Source organism: Macrotis lagotis, chromosome 7, assembly GCF_037893015.1.
Source record: "Macrotis lagotis isolate mMagLag1 chromosome 7, bilby.v1.9.chrom.fasta, whole genome shotgun sequence".
NCBI lineage: Eukaryota > Metazoa > Chordata > Mammalia > Peramelemorphia > Peramelidae > Macrotis > Macrotis lagotis.
Window position 1 is genome coordinate 99689286 of NC_133664.1, and position 16062 is coordinate 99705347.

Below are 16062 nucleotides of genomic sequence, written 5' to 3' on the forward strand. Positions count from 1 at the left end.
ACATTACTGATAATAAGTAGCTGATTTTAATTATTTTACATTTTAATTATTTAATCTTATCTAGGGCAGCTAGGTGGCACATTGAATAGAGAACCAATCCTGGAGTCAGGAGTACCTGAGCTCAAATCCAGCCTCAGACACTTAATAATTACCTAGCTGTGTGGCCTTGGGAAAACCACTTAACCCCATTTGCCTTGCAAAACCCTAAAAAAAAAAAATCTGATCTATCAGAACAGTCCTGTGGTTTAGAGAGTAAAAGAATTACCTCCATTTTATAGAAGAGATTTATATGCCATTGATTGGTCAACCACTGACTACAAAGCTAGTGTATTTAAGCTGAAGAATATAAACTGGTCTTCTTAATGTCAAGCTATCCAGTCCATTCATGAAAATGTCCTGAAAACAGTTGAAGATATAAGTCTATAGCTCAGAAGAGGGATCAGAATTAGAGATATAGTTGAGAAATTAACTGAATAGAGTTTGTCATTGAACCTTTGGGAATGAATGAATTCTTCCAGGAAAAGAGTGTATATACATATGCATGTCCATGTATTTACAAAAATATATGAATATGAGAGACATAGAGAGAGAGAGATTATTTAGAAGCTAAGCTACATGTTTATAGCAAGTCAGACATTTATGATTCCTATCCTTTTTTGAGTTTTTTATCTACGTATTTTCCATTTTGCATCACCTAAGTCTAGGAAGATAACTACTGTATAAAAACCAGAGAGAATTATCACTGTTTCTCGAAATGACCATGACTTGATGATGGTTTGTGACTTTTTAAGTGTCTTGGCTAGATAAACTTCAGAATATTTTAGTCAAATGTTTACCATATTACTGGTTATATCCTCTAACAAGACATTAAGATTTAAGTCTCACTACTTAGAGGACTAGGGCAAGACTAGAATAACTGACCCTCAGTTTATCTTATTGCCCAAAGTATTATACTGAAATCCCATGGATATTATTTAAAAGTAAAAGCATTGGGGGCAGCTAGGTGGCATAATGGATAAATCACCAGCCCTGGAGTCAGGAGTACCTGGGTTCAAATCCGGTCTCAGACACTTAATAATTACCTAGCTATGTGGCCTTGGGCAAGCCACTTAACCCCATTTGCCTTACCAAAACCTAAAAAATAAAAATAAAAGTAAAAGTGTCTCTGATAAGATATTAAGATGCAAGTCACATAGCTGGTAAATATTTGTAATATTTAACAGCTATATCACATCAGAGATAAAAATCTAACAAACTGCCAAAATGAGTCACATGGTTATAAAGGGTGCTGAATCTATACCGAAATCCATTTCTTCTGATTTTACACCCCAAAATATTATACTGTCTCTACAATAGTTGAAAAAGGAGTCCTTTTTCCTCCAGATATCTAAAGTTATTAAGTTAGCACCTTATAAAATCATTCCCCAACAGATACGTTAAATAATGACTAAATGTTCAGTACAGAAATACAACTTGTTTGATTTCATCTCAAAAGTTATTTTAATGAATGAAGATGCTTTCATAGAGATCGTTAATAATCTTTAGACTGTAGTATCTTAGTTCCCCGATATCAAATCTTTTATTTATGGCATTGACTCACCCAAATATTCCCATCTTGATGATATGGTTTCCAATTCCTTCCTGTATCACTGTAGAGCATTCGGTATTGAGTCACCCAGTCAGAACTGCTATATCTACCTTGGGTTGCAATGGCACTGATCTGCTTCCTATTGCCAAAATCAACCTGCAGCCATTGGTAATGATCACTGTCTGATGGAGACCATCCTCCAGCTCCTGGAAGAAGAGTGATAAAAAGAAACAGAATCTTTGAACATTGAGACTTTTAAATTGAGGATATTATTCTTAAAACTCTTAATTGGCTTTGACAAATGCTATATTCACAACATATATTATATAATGTCCTTTATTTATGCTTTTGAGAACTCAAATGCTATTTTTCAGCATTACATTGTTACATTAACCTCTTTTTGATATAATTATCCAGTGTAATGGATTTCCTTCCTAATGAGCAAATGTCTTCCTAATTGCTTAATTAGGACTTATTAGTATACATCAAGTTCTAAATGATTGAGGGTTGACCCAGTTGACACAAATTCTTCTGTCATAATCATTTGTATGATGAAAGTATATAATAATCTACAAAGTCATTTTGCCTTAAAGTAGAATTTCATATTTAAAGTTTAAATTCAAATTCAACTAAAATTCTAAAGCTCTCTCTTCATATCTGGAATTTTGTCACAGAAAAACAAGATCACAAACATATTAATGAACATAGGAAGAAAAAGAATTACAATTTTTGAACAATGGTTACTTGTGTTTCCCAGTATATATGAGTTGTCAAGGAGTATAATTAATTGATACTTATAAATGGATTGCCACCTTTTATGGTACTATGAATTAATTTGATACCAATGTTTCATGCAGCATCGTTTATGGGACTCAATGATGTTGAACTATTCTTAATATACAATAATAATGATACAAGAATAAAGGTTTTTTTTATTATACCCAAGGACAATATAATAAGAAAATATCAGCAGTTAGTTGCCCTTCAGATTATAATAAGTTACAAGATTGTGTCTGTGCTATAGAGGTAATATCATTCAGCAGTGTCATTTCAGTTATTCATGTGAGAAAACAAATATTTCATAAAATTTCAATAAGCTCTTCAACATAGCGCTTATAAAGATATATGGAAATCTTAGAATGAAGTCTTTTAAGAGATTATAGCTGTTAGCAGAATTTTATTCTAACATAATATCATGATTAAAGTTGCTGTAAATTAGGGCCACAATATTACATATATATGGCATTCATATCACAAAAAATCTTATATCTATTTATGTATCTATTTATTTATAAGGAGATGACTCACAAATTAAGTACAAACTAATTATATAAAAGATAAATAGAAATTAATTAATAGAGACAAGAAATTGAAAAAGACTTCCTTCTACAGGTAGGACTCAAAGAATTCAAAGAAGGCAGAAAAGTCTGTTATGGACATGTGACAGCCAGTGAAAAATTTTCAAATTGAGAAGTATAGTATATTTTTAAGTTTGAAATAAACTAACATCCCTAAGCCTCTTCTACATGATGTGCTTGCATTTACACAACTGCCTTCTGAAACTTTTGTGAATGATTTAAAATAAAAGAAAAAAAACTAATCTTGTCAGATTTGGCTCAACATTCCAGTCTGTCAAGATATTTTTACAGCTCATAATATCTGATTCCTAGTTCCATCTAATCAGCATTTTTGATAAGCATGTCATCTTTGTCTCAATCACATATAACAATATACAACAGAGAAGAATTTTAAAGACAGACGTATGATGAATGTCTTTAGAGACCTTTCTCCAAGTTGTTAGTGAACCATAAATCACACTTTGGATCCAACTGCTCAATCATTTCAGTCATGTCTGACTTGCCATGATCCCATTTGAAGTTTTCTTGGCAAAGATAATGGAGGAATTAGCCTTTAGCTTTGCCAGTTCATTTTACAGATGAGGAAACTGAGGAAAAAAAGGGTTTGTACCTAACCAAGGGTCACAGAGTTAATAAATGTGTGAAATCTATCTTCTTGGTTTCAGGTCCGACACTATATTTAGTTTGCCACTAGCTGTCTTTAAATAAACTTTTCTCCATTTCATCCATAAAAAATATTATGAAGGGCTTCATTAAATACAAACATAAGTAGGACAAATCAAAGAATGGATGTTTATTTCCATTATTACATAAGTATGCCCTTTTTCAAGAATATCCTGGCTATATATGTTCCTTACATGTGTACCATAACACAATTTATCTCTTTGAATTGCTTCCTTCTATATACATTTTCCTAGATATGTACAATCTTTGCACTGAAAATTTTTGTTGGAAAATGTAACTGTTTAAAGGGAAAATATTTTATTTATTTATTTTTCTTCCTATGTTTTCTCATAAAATAATTTTTCTCTGAAATAATTCTATTCCCTGACTGACCAGTAAGAGCAGATGTAAATTGAATATTATGAGTAAACATAAGAATAAACATAAACCCCCTCTCCCCCAAGAATATGGGAAACCTCAAGAATAGAGACAGAAAAAATGTACTTTAGTGTGTGTTCAGATAGAATCATCTTTTAAACAAATAATTTCTTTGTTTCTCATCCTTGATGTAGAAGAAACAAAATATAATTTGAGGAATGCTGTTTTTTCTCTGTCATAGGTTAAAAATATGGCAATTTCAATAAGTTGTTGACTTCCCCCTTCCCAGCTCTTCTTCTTTCTTTTGCATACTTTGTATTTATTCATAGGTATATGTGGTATGTGCTGAGACGAACAAAAACAAAGCAAAACAAAATTTCCTTGAAGAAAGGAAGAATTTCATTTTTGTCTTAGTATTCCCAGAACATTACAAGGGCCTTACACATAGCAGGAACTTAACAAGTGTTTATTAGTTTATTAATTGAATACTTGGAATAATATTTATAAGACTCATTATCCTTAGCACTTTTCTATGCTACACCTCATCTAGGATTGTGGCAGTTACAGACCATTTATTTGCCGTTATTTTTATTTTTATGCACTTTCATTTATAATTTGCTGCAGTACTTTAAATTCTGGGCTTGATTCAAAACTTTCCACATAATTTTTCCTATATGATGACAAAATAAAAATTAATTTATGGAATTAAGAATGGGAAATCAGAGAGCCTTTTAGGTTGGTTACATTAAATATCAAGTTAGTTCATAGAGCAGTGGTCTTAAAATAAGGACAATCTGATTTGAAATTCCATCTCAATCACTCACCAATCATATAGTCATAAGGAAATTATCTGTGAAATGGAAATGTTATCTTCAATAATTACCTGAAAGGCTTATTATAAAGATTAAAGAAAACTATATATACCTACATGTACATGTACACATATACACATACTTATGTATATATGATAATCAAAGGATCTCTTCTCTGCTGGATGGTATGTGGAAGTGGGATCATGACACATGTACAGTGAATATCTTTCCAATGACATTAGGTAACATGTACTATGGTCCTGTATTGAAACAGATCAAGGATTTTTTAATGACTTTCATTAGATATACAAATTTTTACTAAACTAAAACACTTTATGAACCACTTTTTTCTGTTATTAATTTTTTCCAAGAATTTTTATATATTATATACTATATACTGCATTTAAATTACTCAAGAAATTATTACCTATATCTTTAAAAATGTATTTCATTTGTTACATGGATGGAATCAAAGATTTTACAAGTTTTAAGGGATTCGAAAACTTAAAAGACAAATGAATCACATATACTGTCTTGCTAAACTTCTTCCTTAGTTGATACTATGTAGAATAAATGGTCATTAGCTCCAAAGGGAGGGCAGATGACAAGTCTTCAACAGGCACTTACTGAAAAAAAATCAATGAAAAGTTTCCTCTTACTCTTTGATCTATCACGCAGTGTCATTTGGGTAAAGTTGATAACTTTGTTCATTTAAGTTATGAAATGTGTAACCTCTAAGGATTTAGGACAATTCTTTTTTTACCACAAAATATTTTTAAGAAAAGCTTTTTTTAAAAAAAGAGGAAGATGAAGAAAAAGTTTCCCAATATGCTTGTAATATCAAGAAAAATTATCCATCATAGGCCAGGAGTGTAGACACTGTCCTAAGCTTCTCTAATCATCAAGGGGAAACCCCTAGAATTATTAGCTTTTGATTTCCAGTAATAAAAAAACTATCCTTTCATCTAGAAATAGAAATTCAAGATTAAACAAAGGAGTCATATAGTCTTAACTGTGTTTAAGAAAATTACTTTTTCAGTAGTTTGTAGCATAGTCTGGAGTGGAGAGATTTGAAAAAGCAGAACCAATTATTAGGTTTCTAAAATAATCTTGATGATGGTTAAAGAGGAAATGAAGTAAACTTGACAATAAAGAAACAGTGAAATGTGATTATTGAAATAGAAAGAGCAAGACAGCACATTATTTTATGTGTAGGGTAAGGGAGAGGGAAGGTCAAAGACTAAGCAAATTTTATTGTGCCTTGAGCATAATTCTGCATCTAAAAATTATTTTATTTGCCTATGTATTTCCAAATTGCATATAAACATTTAATTTTTTTAATTTTGCATTGTAAATTTTCTCTTTCCCTCATTCTTTGAGAAAGTAATAAATTTTATATCAATTTTATCTATGAAGTTATGTAAAATATATGTCCGTATCAGTCATATAGTATAAGAAAACAGACAAAAAACAATGGAATAGATTTTTAAAAGGAAGCTTCAATTGGTATTCAGAGTTCATATGTTCTCTTTCTAGAACTGAATAGCATTTTTCATCATGGGTCCTTTGGAATTGTACTGGATCAGTCTTGATCAGAATAGCTAAGTTTTTCACAATTGAGAATTCTTAATAATATTGCTGTAACTGCTGGAGGAGTTGTGAAATGATTCAACAATTTTCTAGAATAATTTGCAACTATACCTAAAGGGCTTTAAAACCATGCCTACACTTTTAGGAATAGTTATAGCAACTCTGTTTTGGAGATGGAAAACTGGATAATGAGGGGATATACAGCGGTTGTAGAAAGACTGAACAAAATGTGGATGTGATTGAGATGAAATGTTCTGTTATGGAAAATGATGAACAGGATGCTGTCAGTAAAATTTACAACAGCAGATGCAATGGGAAATGTACTGTTTACAAAGTAACAATAATATTGCAGGTTGATCAGCTGTGAGTGACCTACCTCTTCTCAACAGTGTTATGACCCAAGAAAATTCTGAAGGACTTATAATAAAGAATGCTATCCATCCCAAAGACAGTGGTGATATATTCATTCTGAATACAGAGTAAAGTATGCTTCCCCCCCACACACTTTATTCTTCTTAAGGTTTCTCTTTCTTTTTGGGAAGGTTATGATGTTTACTTTTACAACATGACTATTAGAATAATGTTTTTCATGAATACACATTTTTTAACCTATACTAAGCAACTTGCTTTCTCAATAAGGGGAGTGGAGTGGGAGGAAGGGAGAGAATTTGGAACTCAAAGGTTTGGAAGTGAGTGTTGAAACTTGTTTTTGTAAAAAAACTAGGGAAAAAATTAAGTTGCTGAAAAAAATACATTATCCTTCAGTAAGAGTTGAAGGATTGTCTGTCTAGTGATTAAATTAATTGAATAAAAATAAAAAATAAAAAAATAATGCAACCAAAAGAAAGAAAATAATTTTGGGTACTTTATGCTAGGTCTGTTTACTTCACTTTTCATCAATTCATTTTTACTCATTTTCTGAAACCATTTCTCATGTCATTTCATATAACACAATAGTATTCCATCACAATCATAAACCAGATTGTTCAGCCATTCCTCAGTTAATGTATATCTCTTTGATTGCTAATTCTTTGCCACAACAAAACAAACTGCTATAAATATATATTTGTACAAATAGGTCTTTTCCCCTTTTCTATGATTTTTTTGGGGGGGATACAGAGATAGTAGATTTATTGCAGGATAAAAGCAATCCAAAATTATATAGGTTTGGGACCTAGTTCAAAATTATTCCCTGGAGTGGACAGCTTCACAGCTCCACCAACAGGGAATTACTAACCCAATTCTTTTATTTTTCCCATATCCCTTCGATCATTTTTTCATTTTCATTTTCTGTCACTTTAGCCAATTTAAAAGGCATAAGGTGTTCTCTCAGAAATGTTTTAATTTGCATTTCTCTACTTTGAAGTTATTTAGAACATTTCTTTCATTACTATTGATACCTGTGATTTCTTCTAAAAACTGTCTTTCCATATCCTTCAACTATTTATCAATTAGGGAAAGGATCTTTTTTTTTTTAATTTGATGGAGTGGGGCAGGGGAGGAAGGGGTGGAGCCAAGATGGTGGCTTGAAGCTAACATACTCTGGGAGCTTTTCCCTACCAAGGATACATGAAGCCTTCGCACAGACATTCAAGCTACAGATTTCACCAAGAAAAAGAGAAGATTCAAAGGAGTTTTCAGAGTTAGATATCGTGGAGGATCATTTGTGAAGGTCTGTCTCTTTAGGGGGAAAAGGGAAAGTAAAGCCCAGATGGCAGGAAAGCAGGAAAGTCAGTGGGAGGCTTTTAAACTTAGTGCAGTACAGTAGATTAACAACCACAGAGGTCCTAGCATCTAGAAAGCAGTCAGCAGAAAGAGTCCCAACCCCAAACAAAGTCTGAACCAGGAACACTAGGGTAAAAGACAGGACTGGGTTGGGAATAAACCACTGCTAAATCAGAACCTGGAAACAAAGGAGGAAATAAACTTTTGCAAAGCCAAGACCTAGGCAACATCTTGGTTATCAATAAGCCAGGGATCAGACCCCAGTCCTAGCCAAAAAAACAAACTTGGATCTATACTCCCTATATTCCCAGGAGCAGAACTAAAATAACAAAGATGAGGAAAAAAGCTAGAAGAGTGTACCCTATAGGAAACTACTTTGCAGATAAAGATGATAAAGTCTTGTGGGAAGAAAAAATCACTGAAAAATTACTCACGGGGAAGTCTCAAAGCAGTCTATGAATTGAACTAAAATCCAAAACCCTGTAAAGAGCTTAAAAAACAATTTAAAAAACAAAAAAGAGAGGAAGAAAAATGGAAAAAAAGAAATGAGAGTCATGTAAGAAAATTATGAAAAATTCACCAGAGAATTCAACACCTTTAAAAAGGAAACGAAAAAGCTAATGGAAGAAAATAAAACCCTAAAAATTGAATTGAACAAAGAGAAACCAATGAAACTAAGAGATTACAAGATTCCATCAAACAAATAAAAAGGTTGAAAAAGTTGAAGAAAACAAAGTACCTTTTAGGAAAAATGAACTCCCTAGAAAATAAATACAAGAAAAACAATCTACAAATCATCAAACTACCAGAAAGCCTAAGTAAATATACATGTATGTGTGTGTGTATGTGTGTTAAAGAACCTGGAAAACATCAAGAAGGAAATACTGTCCAAATCTGTTAGATCAAGAAGACAGTATAACCACTGAAAGAATACACAGAACCCCTCCACAAAGAACTCCAAGTATAAACTCCAAGAGCTGTTAAAGCCAAATAAACCCAAATAAATGAGAAAATACAGCAAGTAGCAAAAAGGAAATAATTTAAATACTAAGGAAACACAATCAGACTCATACAGGACCTATCAGCCTGGACACTGAAAGTCTACCAGAAGACCTGGAATACCACATATCAGAGGGCAAAGAATCTGAGATTACAACCAAGAATTTACTACCACGCAAAATTCAGCATATCCTGTCAGGGGAAAAGATAGATGTTCAACAAATTAGAGGACTTCCAGAATTTCCTGACACAAAGACCAGAATTGAACAGAGAATTCAGTCACTAAATACAGAACTTAAGAGATGCATAAAAAAGGTAAATGAAACGGAGAAGTAAAAAACAAAAGTTAGGCAAGATCTTACATTGTATAGAATCCTTAAAGGGAAGATACAGTACTTCTAACTCTTGATAATTTTACTTCTCTTAGGATAATTAAAAAGTTTAATATAATTGAAGAGAATGGATTTAGAAGACATGGGTGAAGTTGGCTCTTGTCTCTCCATTGAAGAGATCCAAGATTGTGTCTGAGCAAAAAAAGCCCTGATGAAAAGCAGGGATGTTAATGCTAAATTAAGTGCATCAGTATCCTTTGACCCACTACAATTTTGTTGAGCTGACAAAGCTTAACACTTTCTCTGATGTGGGCATCACAATGTGGGCAATCTTGAGTCAGTGTCCCCCCCATAACTTAAAATCATTTGTAAAGTTCTCAAGTGAGACCTTCAGAGTCTTCCAGTACTCAGAGCCCTTTAAGATTATTTGTAGTTAATTAAATCAGGGTTTGATTTAATCCTTACTTCACTTAACAAGGTGTCAAATACCCTGGGGGAGGGGGAGGGGAAGGGTAAAGTGTGAGAGAAAATAGACCTGGGGGGATGGGTACAAATAGTTCAAGAAATTATTTGACTTTGGATGATACTTTGGCTCATGAGGACTACCTGTCTTTGGAGGGTACTTGAAAATAGGGTAAGGAAAAAATGTTTATGATTTGTTGTAATTCAAGACTTTTGAAAAGTGTATTTCTAATGAGACAGAAGAGATGAGGGTACTTAGTGAATTTGAAACAATTACTCATCAAACAATCAAGCAATCTGTGATGGTACTTTGAGACCAATTTGAGCTTATCAAACAATCAATCAAGCTGTGATTGATAATATCTGATTAATGGTAATTGAATAATAAATAACAACAGGTGAAAAGACACAAATATTTATAATTTTAGAGGGAAAGAAGGGAGAGTATGATCACTGAGTAAATTCTATCAATAAATTTAGCCCAGAGAGGGAATAAGATACATTTTCTTTTTTTAGGGTCTTATTCTTTTTAATAGGAATGTTTTGCCTTCTTTGTTCAATGTACCAAAACCTTTCACAAGGGTTGATTCAGATGAAGTCAATATGTCACTGGAGGAATGCAGAGCATGTGGTTAAGTTTCTGATTATTTTCCCATTATTTCCTTTTAAAGTACTTAGATTCCCCCCCCATAACACCCAACACCATCAAAATTAGGGAACCTGGGATAACATGGTGCCCTTCCTTGGTCCTGGTGATACCCTTTTGGCAATGTGTCACTCTAGGGAATGGAGTAGCAGAATTAAAATATGCTGAAATTCACAATTCTCTCTCTCTCTCTCTCTCTCTCTCTCTCTCTCACACACACACACACACACACACACACACACACACACACACACACAGAGTAAATGAGACAGCTGACATTACACCATGGAATCTAGTTAGGACTCTGAGCTAGAAGGGAGCCTACCTCAGTCTCCCTAGAAGACTAGAGTTCTGTTGTCACTGATTGGCATATAAGCTATGTTTGGCACAGCATGAGATTATGGATACAGAAGACACATACATTCCTCTTAGGATACAACCTCTCCAAACAACACTGGAATGCTCTTGGTTTATTAATTCCATTTGCTGGGTAGGTTGGAAGAGAAGGTGGGGGATAGACAAGGGAGAAAGTCAATTTGGGTGTTTTTTTTTTTGCTTGCTTTCATTTATTAGGCACTATTGGGAATCCTCTACCAATATGCTGCCTCTCCACCCCATTAACCTGGAAGATTTGTGGAAAGGCAACTTTTCACACATACCTACAGAAACATACCACATAATCCAAGACACCATCACCATTATTGCCTCATTGAAGGCATTTAAAAAAGGATCAGTTCATCTCCTTCTGAGCCTAGTTTCTTCAAGGCAACTCCTGAGACCAGGGCAAAGAGAACTAAGCCCAAAATATTCATCCCTTTGATCTCTGTGTCCATAGGGGACCTGCAGGGACTTTTCTGAATGATGTTTTCAAGTGTGGTGTTATGGGTGACTCTCTTATAGTCTGTTGCATATGTGTGGAAAGCAGCTACTACAAGATTAGATGGAAACAGATTTCTGACAAGGTCAAGAAAAGAATCAACAATGTTCTTGGTGATGGGAGGCAGGGGGAGCTTCTGAGCTCCCCATCCCCAGGTTGCTGGACAAGAGGGCCCCTGGCCCCAGCTACCAACAGGAAGATAAAGGTCAGGGCCACGGCCAACACCGAGGTGCCCAGCATGGTCAGCAGGAAATAGGTGATGGCAATACCCCTCAGGAGGCCCAGGGAGCTGGCATTCAGGCTTGTGGTGCCCAACACCATAGTGTAGAATAAGATACATTTCCACTTGGTTTTAAAAATCTATCCTACTCTACAAAGTGGGGGGGAGTCTCAGAGGAAAGGAAAGATAAGGGAAGAAAGAACAGATAAAAGTTAAGGTAAGGGGGCGGCTAGGTGGCGTAGTGGATAAAGCACCGGCCTTGGAGTCAGGAGTACCTGGGTTCAAATCCGGTCTCAGACACTTAATAAGTACCTAGCTGTGTGGCCTTGGGCAAGCCACTTAACCCCATTTGCCTTGCAAAAATCTAAAAAAAAAAAAGTTAAGGTAAGGTATAAGTGAAAATAAACTGATAGTTAAATTTTAAAAGAAAAGTTAAAAGGAAAGGGAGGAAAACTTTGGTGAGCAGGAATAAGTGGAAAGGAAAGAGAAAAATTTAAAGGGGAAAGATAGCATGGAGGGAAATATAGAATTAGTAATCTTAACTATAAATTTGAATGGGATAAACTTTCCCATAAAACAAAAGCAGAAAGAAGAATGGATTAAAAACCAAAATCTGCCAACAGTTTGTTTACAAGAAACACATTTGAAGCAGAGAGATACACAAAAGATAAAGGTGAAAGGATGGAGAAAAATATACTATGCTTCAGTTGAAGAAAAAAAAAATCAGGGGTAGCCATCCTGATCTCAAATAAAGTAAAAGCAAAAATAGATCTCGTTAAAAGGGATAAGAAAGGAAACTACATCTTCTTAAAACATACCATAGGTAAGGAAACTATGTTTATTAAACATGTGTACACCTAGTGGTATAGCATCCAAATTCTTAGAAGAAAAGTTGAGTGAATTACAAGGAGACATAGACAGCAAAACTTTAATAATGAGGGACCCTAACCTCCCTCTTTCAGACTTAGATAAATCAAAAGTAAATAAAATTGAGAAGGTGAATGAAATCTTAGAAAACTTAGATATGATAGACCTTTGGAGAAAACTTAATGGAGTTAGAAAAGATTGTACTTTTTTTCTAAGCAGTACATGGCACCTATCCCCAAACTAACAATGTAATGGGGCATAAAATCTTAATCAAATGCAGAAAGTTAGAAATAATAAATTTCAGACCATGATATAATAAAAATGACATGTAATAAAGGTTTACAGAAAGAGGAACTAAAAACTAATTGGAAACTAAATAACTTAATTTGTGTTTTTGTATGTGTGTGTGTGTGTGTGTGTGTGTGTGAAGAATTGATCCATTTATTAATGGCTCTTGCAGGACATAGATGCCCCTTAGTGAGAGACCCCCCCAATCTTCAAAATGAACAAACTTATATAGGGTAAAAGACCCCAGCAGGTGCAGCAGTTTGAGCCAGTTCACAGTCTCCCCCAAACCCCAGAAAGGTGACTTGAAGGCTGGTAAGGGGCTTCATTTAGCTCACAATTTACTCGAAATTCCTTTTCAATTACCTTTTTTCTTTTGTCTATTTTTCCTCTTCTGGTAAAACACACTGATATCTTTTCAGTTTCTACAAAGACCAGGCATCCTGGCTTGTGTAATGTATTATTGACATGGAGATACCTGTAGGATTCTTGCAATTTACTCATTCTATATCCTCATTCTTGTGGAAAAAAAAATACAGGATTCTTTCTCACAACTCCCCCACCCCCCACCTTTACAAAAAAAAAACCTTGTTTCCACACCTTCTCAATAGCTACTTCTTCAAATTTCTTAAGCATCAGCTCACCTTCCTTATCATTAGAAGGGTCTTCGACTTTGTTTTTTAAGATTTTTACCTCTTCACTGTCAGAAACTGACCTTGTTTATTGATAGAATCCTGTTTATTGAATAATTTAATTTTACAAAATGAGTAGAATCATAAGAAATAGGAAAAGTCCCACATGTTCCAAAATATTCATAGCAGCTCTTTTTTTTGTAGTGGCAAAGAATTGGAAAATGAGTTGATATCCATCAATTTGGGTATAGTTAAACAAGTTCTGGTACATTAATACTGTGGAATATTATTGTTCTGAAAGAAACCATAAATGGTTGGACTTTAGAGAAGCATGAAATAAATTATAGGATCTGATGCTGAGTGAAGGGAGCAGAACCAAAAGGACAATGTACACATTAACAACAACACTGATCAACCTTGTTGGAAGCAGCTCCTTTCAGGAGTTCAGAGAGCTAGGACAACCTTATTAGATCAACTATGGACAATGTTATTCCCATGCAGAGGAAGAAAAACAAAACAAAACAAAACAAACCAAAACACACACACACACACATCAACCCTTCTAAATCTAATGAACACTTTATAAAAATTATTTCTTATGTGTCTTTTCCCCTTAATCCTAATTCCTCACACAGAAAATGACTAATCTGTAAAGATATTTATCAAAAATATGTATGTACAATATTAACCTGCCAGCTGCTGAGGGGAGGAGGTTGGGAAGGGAAGATGGAAAGAAATTTTGTAACTTAAAAATATACTTTTATATGTATGAATATTGAAAAAAATTTTATAACATATTTAGAAAAATAAAATAAATTAAAAATGAGCAGATCAAACAATAAATCATACAAGAAAATGATAATGATTAGACATTGTACCAAAATTTATGGAATACATCCAAGGCAGTTTTGAGGGGAAAATTTATATCTCTCTTAATGCTTATAATAATAAAATAAAGAGGAGATCAATGAATTGGGCATGCAACTAAAAAAGTTAGAAAAAGAACAACTTAAAGATCCCCAATTAAATACCAAATTAGAAATTCTCAAAATCAAGGGAGAGATTAATATAATTGACTCCAAGAAAATCATTGATCTAATAAATAAAACTAAGAGTCGGTTATATGAAAAAGTCAATAAAATAGATAAACATTTGGTTACTATGATTTAAAAAAGAAAGAAGATAACCAAATTACCAGTATCAAAAATGAAAAGGGTGAACTAATCACCAATGAGGAGAAAATTAAAGAGACAATTCGGCGCTACTTTGCCCAACTGTATGTCAATAAATTTGATAATCTGAATTAAATTGATGACTATTTACAAAAATACAAATTGCCCAGATTAAAAGAAAATGAAATGAAATACATAAATAACCCCATTCCAGGAAAAGGTAATTGAGGAAATTATCAATAAACTCCCTAAGAAGTTTCCAGGTCCAGATGGATTTACAAATAAATTCTACCAAACCTTGAAGAAATAATTAATTCCTATTCTACATAAACTATTTTTAAAAAAGTAGTCAATGTTAAATTCTTTCTATGACTCCGACATGGTGCTGATAACTAAACCAGGAAGAACCAAAACAGACAGAAAATTATAGCCCAATCTCCTTAATGAACATTGTTGAAAAAAATCTTAAAAAAATTTTATCAATAAATTACAGCAAGTTATTACTAGGATAATATGCAATGATCAGGTAGGATTTATAAAAGGTAGTAAAGCATAGTTAAATATTAGGAAAACACAATATAATTGAACATATCAATAGTAAACCACAGAAATCATATGATTATCTCAATAAATGCTGAAAAAGCCATTGATAAAATATATCCTATTAAAAACACTAGAAAGTTTAGGAATAAATGGAGTTTTCCTTAAAATAATAAGTAGTATCTAGCTAAATCCATCAACAAATATATATAATGGGGATAAAATTGGAGAATTTCCTATAACATTAAAGGTTAAAACATTTCTAAAAAAAATTTCTAAAAAAATTTCTAAAACTATTTTGAATAGTAATGGTGCCGTTCACTCTAGCAATAAGAGAAGAAAAAAATTGAAGTAATTAGAATTTTTAATGAGGAAGCAAAGCTTTTATTTTGCAAATGACATGATGGTATACTTAAGGAACCCAAGAAAACCATATATAAAACTTCTTGAAACAATTAACAAATTCAGTAAAGCAGTAGGATATAAAATAAAGCCACATAAATCATCAGCATTTCTATATTTAAAGAACAAAGCCCAAGAGCAAGAGGTAGAGTTTTTTTTATTAAAGATTTTATTTATTTTGAGTTTTATAATTTTTTCCCTAATCTTACTTCCCTCCCCAACCCCCACAGAAAGCAATTTGTCAGTCTTTACATTGTTTCTATGTTGTACCTTGATCCAAATTGAGTGTGATGAGAGAGGAATCATATCCTTAAGGAAGAAACATAAACTATAAGAGATAACAAGATCAGACAAGTAGATATCAGGGGTTTTTTTCTAAATTAAAGGAAATAGTCCTTGGACTTTATTCAAACTCCATGGTTCTTTATCTGGATACAGATGGTACTCTATTGCAGACAGCTCAAAATTGTCCCTGATTGTTGCAGTCATGGAATGAGCAAGTCCATCAAGCTTG

The 16062-nt window shown here is 33.3% G+C and overlaps 1 protein-coding gene across 1 annotated transcript in view; it reads right to left on the reverse strand.

Moving 5' to 3' along the window:
* CNTNAP2 (contactin associated protein 2) overlaps positions 1–16062 on the reverse strand; it is a 2968630-nt gene that overhangs the window by 2145637 nt on the left and 806931 nt on the right. The window contains exon 3 of the mRNA XM_074193472.1: positions 1601–1794. Coding sequence (XP_074049573.1) covers positions 1601–1794 — 194 coding nt within the window. The remainder of the gene's footprint in view (positions 1–1600; positions 1795–16062) is intronic.